The sequence below is a fragment of the Cryptomeria japonica genome, chromosome 5, assembly GCF_030272615.1.
Source record: "Cryptomeria japonica chromosome 5, Sugi_1.0, whole genome shotgun sequence".
Lineage (NCBI taxonomy): Eukaryota > Viridiplantae > Streptophyta > Pinopsida > Cupressales > Cupressaceae > Cryptomeria > Cryptomeria japonica.
Genome location: NC_081409.1, coordinates 437,024,425 through 437,032,800, shown reverse-complemented (window position 1 = coordinate 437,032,800; position 8,376 = coordinate 437,024,425). Strand labels below are relative to the sequence as shown.

General features: G+C 34.1%; 1 protein-coding gene across 1 annotated transcript; it reads left to right on the top strand.

Annotated features, from left to right (window-relative positions):
* The first annotated feature begins 1,345 nt into the window (after positions 1-1,345).
* LOC131061122 (replication protein A 70 kDa DNA-binding subunit A-like) lies at positions 1,346-3,190 on the top strand. The gene is made up of 3 exons (XM_057994633.2): positions 1,346-1,402; positions 1,851-2,038; positions 2,233-3,190. Exons 1-3 carry the CDS (start codon positions 1,346-1,348, stop codon positions 3,188-3,190), a joined length of 1,203 nt encoding a protein of 400 aa, XP_057850616.2.
* The last annotated feature ends 5,186 nt before the right edge of the window (positions 3,191-8,376 follow it).

Sequence of the window (8,376 nt, the reverse complement as noted above, 5' to 3'; positions counted from 1 at the left end):
ACAAAGGAAGCTCCACGACTTCTGTTGGGTTCCTCCATCTAACTTGCCCACCCCAGAGAACGTTTTATGGCAAGAGAATTATATTGCTCTGCTTGCTACCTCCTTTGCGAACTGCTATCCCAAAAAAAACTGGCTGTGTATTGTGTGCTCCTGCTCATTCTTCAATCCACCCAATAAAAACCGGTCATAATCAGGCATTTTCCCTTCGTCTTCCGGTCATAATCAGGCATTTTCCCTTCATCTTGTATGCTTTGTGCTTTCTTTCACAGCATTTGTTCGATGCTTAGGTTGATGGCAACTACATAGAATAGGGAACAGATATCATTGCAGCAGTCTTTGAAGTTTAACTGTTGCACATATACTCATGTCCACATCCATATATATATATATATATATATATATATATATATATATATATATATATATATATATATATATATATATATATATATATATATATATATATATATATATATATATAATCAGGCATTTTCGCTTCATCTTGTATGCTTTGTGCTTTCTTTCACAGCATTTGTTCGATGCTTAGGTTGATGGCAACTGCGTAGAATAGGGGACAGATATCATTGCAGCAGTCTTTGCAGTTTAACCGTTGCACATATACTCATGTCCACATCCATATGTGTGTGTGTGTGTGTGTGTGTGTGTGTGTGTACAAACAGTTCAAAATATTTGTATAAAGATTAATTCGAAGAAGTTAGCATTGCCATGATTTAAACTTTAATTTCCCTATATAAATATGGAAAAGATGGCAAGAAAGCACATATAGAATTACATTTTAAATAGAAAAGAAAATCTATACATATTTACATTGCCATTAAAATTGTGGAGATATGTTTATGTTTACAAATCATAAAATATAAAGCTCTTATATGTTTCTACTATTGTTTGAATGGAAATTTAAACAACGGATATCAATCAGCCATAATTGGATAGAATTATGTTTATTTAGGTTCAATACTGGACTACACTACACATGTTTATGAAGAGAAGTGAATGTTAGTTCTTGGAAAATGAGCTTAAGTGTATTTTCCCTTGATCATCTTGAAAGAAAACCACTAACTCATTTTTCTATTTCCAAGCCAAAAGTGAACAGATTGGAGAGTGGAGACTTGAAAATTGTGGGTGTTTATATATATACACATGTATAATTTCCATATATATTGATCTCAATATTTATGTATGTTGATTTTTCATGTTGCGCTTTCTTTTCAACGTCTTATTTCAATATGTTGTTCAACCTTTCTTTGTGCTGCTTATTTTCCTACAGGCATTCTCTACTCTGACAAAAGATCCCTTCCTTCATTTGTGAAGAGCATCAAGCAATATGTCATCTTCTACTTGCTCTGTTGGTCCACTAGAACAGCCTCCCCCAGATGCTACGGTAAGATAATCCATTCTATGTTGTCGCACATCTAAAGATATGAGCATTCTTTTCGATGTTTCCCCTACACAAAAAAACATCGTTTGTCTGCATGTCTCATTTCGTCCATTTAGTTGTCATCGTTCCCATGTTTCACATTCTGTGCATATATTCTATCCATCCATTGACCAAAAGAAGAAAAAAAAAAAAAACTCAAACACATTGTCTTATAGAAATATAGAATGACACATCCTTTTAATTAAAACTGCTCTGCTCCCTTCTTATACGACTGCCATTCTGTTAACTTGTTGCATGAATAAATATATAGTATGTCAACAAATTGAATATATATATATATATATATATATATATATATCTTGCCAAGCATACTTTTCTTTTATTGTGTCTGCATTGCTACTATCAAGCTTCCTTCCTCTAAAAAAACAACCTTGTTCTCCTCTCCTTGTAGGGACCTGCCGATCCCCTTGAGCTTACCCCATATGCAATCCGATCTATCAATGTTGGAGATGATATCCCTCCACCATTACTGCAGCTTCTATCATTTGAAAAAATGGTTGGTGATCCAAATGACAATGACAGATACAAACTTGTCTTGTCAGATGGCACATATATGCAAGTGGCCATTTTGCCAACCAAGTATGCTGACTTGTTGCATGTAGAGATGTTGAAAATAGGCTCTGTTCTTTTGTTGATGAAATATACTTGTCGATACATTTGGAACACAAGGTACCTTCTATAATGTGTTCCCCCCTCATTTATGTGAACCTCTTTCTATGCTATTTACAAACATATATCCCACAGTTGAGCATACCTCCTTCTCACTTTTACAGGGCCATCATTGTATTCACTCTTGATGTGAAAAAAACGGATTGCCATTTGCTTGGCAAACCTCGATACCTCTTCAAGGAACAGGAAGAGCAAATGTTGGGCCGAGAAACCCCGCCACCCACTAAACGTGCTCTTAAATTCGGTGCAGATTTGCCTTCCCCACAAAATGGTCCTTCTGAAAATATCAGCCCTATTAAAAGCTTGAACCCTTACCAAAACAATTGGACCATAAAAGGCTGCGTAACAAATAAGAGGAAGATGCATAAATATAACACGCCAAAATGCAATGGCCAAGTTTTTAGTTTTGATATTATAGACGAAGAGGGTTGTGAAATTAGAATCACTTCCTTTGACAAAATTGCTGAATTACACTATCATCGAATCGAGCAAGGAGCTTCATATGTTATGTCCAAAGGTACAGTGAAAGATGCAAACAAGGTGTACAATAAACTTAACAGCCAGCTTGAGATTATCTTGACTGAAACTTCAGTTTTGAAGCGTTGTGCCCTTGATGTTGTTGGGCCTGATAAAAAAACCCGCTTCACCCCTATTGATGAACTTCTCACCACTACCAACAATACTTTGATTGATGTTATTGGTGTTGTTGTCAATGTCGGAGAGATCTCTGTAATTCGTAGAAAGGATCGCTGTGTTGTAAACAAGAGAATAGTAAAAATAAATGATATGTCAACTTTGACAATAGATGTTAACCTTTGGGGCCCATCCTCAGAACAACTAGGCAATGACTTGAAGAATATGCATACATCTGGAACATTTGTCATCCTTGTTGTTCAAAATGCAAGGGTTGGTTATTTCAACGGAAAAGTCATAAATGCATCAGCGTCCACAGCTTTTGAAATCAACCCTTCTATTCCTGAAGCAGAGCCCCTCCGTTTAAGAGGCCCTATCCAACAAAGCCTTGATCCACATCCTTCGGCTCTCCATTGCAAAAATAACTAGTATCAAAGAATGTCAATTGCATCCATCCTGCAGCGCCTTAGTGTTATGCCTAAAGCCATTGAGACTACTATTACAGCTGTGTTGCACTTCATAAAGGAAGACCCCTTTTACTATACAGCTTGCCCATTACAATTCAACGGAAAAGAATGTAAAAAAAAAAGTGCTAAATTAGCTGAGAATTTGTGGTCCTGCCCTAGGTGTCAAACACAATTCCCTGAATGTAACTACAAATACCTCCTCCAGATGAAACTGCAAGATCATACAGGCATTGTTTGGGCTAATGCATTTGACAACGTTGGCACAGAACTCTTCTCTCTGTTTGCAAAGGAACTATACATGTTACAATATGACTTGACAACAGAAAAAACACCTCACATCATACTCAAAAAAGCTATGTTCAAGCACTATACCTTTACAGCTTTAGTGTCTACTGACACATTCAACTCTGAGCGTAGGATCAAAGTCACAATCGACAAAATGCAAAGACTCGATTTCAAAGCTGAGTCCACCTACCTGCTTGCAGAAATTGCCCAAATGCATGCAGCCACATGACTCTATCCTGTTAGCGACCAAAAAAAGAAGCCTGCTCTACCTTTGCATACACTATACAAATCTCGTCTTTTTGACATTCAGACACAATTTCACAATGTTTTGTTCGGCCATAGTTGCTTGCAGTCATTTCAAACATTGAACCGCTACATATAACCGTATATTATTGTTTTGTTGTTTTCCATTTTGAGATGGCTTGTTCAATCATTTAACTAATATGTTTTTCTGCCAATGAAGGATGTGAATTACTATGCCTCCTTTTATTCATAAAAACACTACAAACATATGATGCCTTTATATTTCAGCGTTTTGTATACATAAACACATCTCCACACTTTTGATCGCAATGTACATGTCTATGAATTTTCTTTTCTATTCAAATTGCAATTCTATGTACGTTCTCTTATCAGTTGTTTCACATTTACATAACATAATTTAAGTTCAAATCATGTCTGCATTCCCTACTTCAAATTAATGTTTATTTGTTTCCATTTATGTATTTGCATTAACACACACACACACACACACACACACACACACACACACACATATGGTTATGCATCTGCCTATATATGCACATGTGCATATACATATACATAAATGTATGTCTTGCCCTACATAAGGGTCTACATATGCACCTATGTAAGTTTGTACTGCTCTGAACTACACATACGTATCTCTCCATTCCACATTTGCATAACAGAATTAAACTCCAACCCATGACACTGCTACCTGCTTCATATGAATCTTTATATCATTATATTATTCTATTTACATATGCACAAACACACATTTATATATGGATGTTCATCTCAGTATATATGCATATACATTTACATAGAGATGCTCGACTGCCTATGTGTTTCCATACCCACACATATGACTATGCATTGCTTTTTGCCACAATATATTTATACACATACATATGTTGCACTCCCCTTCATGTTCAGCCAACAAAGGACGGTGGAGAACCACTACATAGCAACTGGGATTCTCTCGCCTCAACCATCTTTGCTGCCTTTCATGCATATAACACCACATGTTTTCCCATCATACACTTTTGTTTTATACTGCCTTTCAAGCATACTTTATTGGAGTTCTGCATTGTTATTTACATTTCCTTAACAAATCAACATCTATGTTATGTATTTTGCCAAAACAAGAAAATAATTCCATGTTTTTTTTCTTTCTTTATATAAATCTTGGATCCTAAACTCTACCTCTTCTACCTTCTTCACAAAAATACCATTCTACATATATATCTATCTCTTTGTATACACACACACACACACATATATGTCTATATCTGTGTTTATTTATATACATATGTATATATCCATATACATATATACTTTAACACCTGAGTATATATCTATATGTGCTTATACATATACATATATGTATCTCTTCCTCTAGATAGGTATCTATGTTCATCTCAGTATATATACATCTGTGCATATATATATATATATATATATATATATATATATATATATATATATATATATATATATATATATATATATATATATATGTTTCTCTCCATAAATGTATGCATATGCACATATGTAAGTATATCCTCCTTTGGACTGCATATATCTGTCTGTCTATATATATATGCCTTTGTGTGTATGCATTTACATAGTGATGCTACACTCTTTGTGTGTTTCCATATTCACACATATATTTTTGTTTGCTACATATATATTTATATACATATGTAAGCATATCCTGGTTTCGACTACATATATGTGTATATATATATATATATATATATATATATATATATATATATATATATGCAGGTATATATGCCTCTATGTGTATGCACTTGCATAGAGATGCTGCACTCTCTGTGTATTTCCATATTCACACATATGCCTATATATTTTTGTTTGCTGCATATATATTTATATACATGCATATCTTGCAATCCCCTTTGCCTTCAGCCGGCGGAGGAGGGTGGAGAACCATTGGAAGGGAATTGGGGTTCTACCGGCTGCACCGTTTTCACTACCTTTCATGGATATGACAACACATGTTTCCTACCATCATGCACTTTTGTTATATACTACCTTGCAAGCATCCTTCATGCCGCTTCTACATTATTATTCGTCTGTATATCCATATATATATATATATATATATATATATATATATATATATATATATATATATATATATGTATGTATGTATGTATGTATGTATGTATGTATGTATGTATGTATGTATGTATGTATGTATGTATGTATGTATGCCTTTGTGTGTATGCATTTACATAGAGATACTACACTCTCTGTGTGTTTCCATATTCACACATATGCCTATATATTTTTGTTTGCTACATATATGTTTATATACATATGTAAGTATATCCTGGTTTCGACTACATATATGTGTATGTATATCCACACACACACACACACACACACACACACACACACACACACACACACACACACACACACACACACACACACACACACACACACACACACACACACACACACATATATATATATATGCAGGTATATATGCCTTTGTGTGTATGCACTTGCATACAGATGCTGCGCTCTCTATGTATTTCCATATTCACACATATGCCTATATATTTTTGTTTGCTGCATATATATTTATATACATGCATATCTTGCAATCCCCTTTGCCTTCAGCCAATAGAGGAGGGTGGAGAACCATTGGAAGGGAATTGGGGTTCTACCGGCTGCACCATTTTCACTACCTTTCATGGATATGACAACACATGTTTCCTACCATCGTGCACTTTTGTTATATACTACCTTGCAAGCATCCTTCATGCCGCTTCTACATTATTATTCGTGTTTCCTTAACAAATCAACATTTACAATAAGTGTTTTGCCAAAACAAAAAAAATTTCCTTGTTATTTATCTTTCTTTGTATAAATCTTGCATTGGTTGCCCGCTTCAAACATTTAGTAATCAAATCACATGAGATTGACATCCTAAACTACACTTATTCTACCTTCTTCTAATAAACATCATTGTACATATATATGTATCCCTTTGTATACACAGACATACGCACATACATACAGCCACACCCACACACACATACACACAAATATATATATATTAATATACATATATATATGTCTATGTGTGCATATGTGTTTCTATATATACATATGTATATATCCATATACATATGTGCTTTAACATACTTGCCTATCTACATATACACATCTACACCTATAGACTATCCTACACTACATATATGGACTATTTGCCTCTTTACCTATCTATATTTATATCTATGCAGGTATGTATACATGTTTGTGTATACATATGCGTATGTATGATCCTCTATCTATGTATTTGCATATACACACATCTAACTATATACAATTTTACCCACACACAAGGACACCAAAACAGATGTACACCCACACACGTGCACAATACACACACACACACACACACACACACACACGTACACACACACATATATATACCTATGTCTTTGTTTGTATATATACATATGTATATATCCATATACATATATACTTTAACATCTACATATATATACATATCTACTTATACGTATACATATATGTATGTCTTTCTCTGCATAAGTGTTTGTCTTCATCTCGGTATATATGCATGTGTGCATATATATATATATATATATATATATATATATATATATATATATATACGTGTGTATATGTTTCCCTACATAAATGTGTGCATATGCACATATGTAAGTATATACTGCTTTCAACTGCATATATGTGTCTGTATATCCATATATATATATATATATATATATATATATATGCAGGTATATATGCCTCTATGTGTATCTGTTTACATAGAAATGCTCCACCCTCTATGTATTTCCATATTCACACGTGGCTATATATTGTTTTTTGCTGCATATAGATTTATATACATACATATGCTGCAATCCCCTTCACACTTAGCCGGCGAAGGAGGGTGGAGAACCATTGCAAGGGAACTGGGGTTCTACCGGCTAAACCATTTTCACTGCCTTTCATGCATATACCAACACATGCTCCTACCATCATGCACTTTCATTATATACTACCTTGAAAGCATACTTCATGACACTTCTACATTGTTATTTGTGTTTCCTTAACAAATCAACATCTGCAATAAGTGTTTTACCAAAAATAAATAAAAAATCCCTCATTGTTTATCTTTCTTTATATACATCTTGAATTGGTTGCCTTCTTGAAACATTTAGTGGTCAAATCACATCAAATTGACATCCTAAACTGCACTTATTCTACCTTCTTTCAAAAAAGCCCATTGTACATATATATCTATCTCTTTGCATACACACACACACACACACATACACACATACAACCAGACCCACACATGCGCACACTCACACACACACAAACACATACACATAGATATATATATATATATATATATTTATGTCTATATCTATCTTTGTATATAAACATATGAATATATGCATATATATATATATATGCTTTAACATACTTGCCTGTCTACATATACACATCTGTAACACAATCAATATCTACCATTCCACAAATACACTCCACCATTTACATGCACCCCTCTATGCCGCTCCTATTCATATACATATATAGCCACACCCA

What these genes read in the sequence shown, in the direction of transcription:
- LOC131061122 (XM_057994633.2), top strand. Translation starts at nt 1,346, where the DNA reads ATGTCATCTTCTACTTGCTCTGTTGGTCCACTAGAACAGCCTCCCCCA. An exon ending in AGCCTCCCCCAGATGCTACG is followed by an intron (nt 1,403 to 1,850) that starts GTAAGATAATCC and finishes CTCTCCTTGTAG; the next exon opens with GGACCTGCCGATCCCCTTGA. An exon ending in GTGGCCATTTTGCCAACCAA is followed by an intron (nt 2,039 to 2,232) that starts GTATGCTGACTT and finishes TCACTTTTACAG; the next exon opens with GGCCATCATTGTATTCACTC.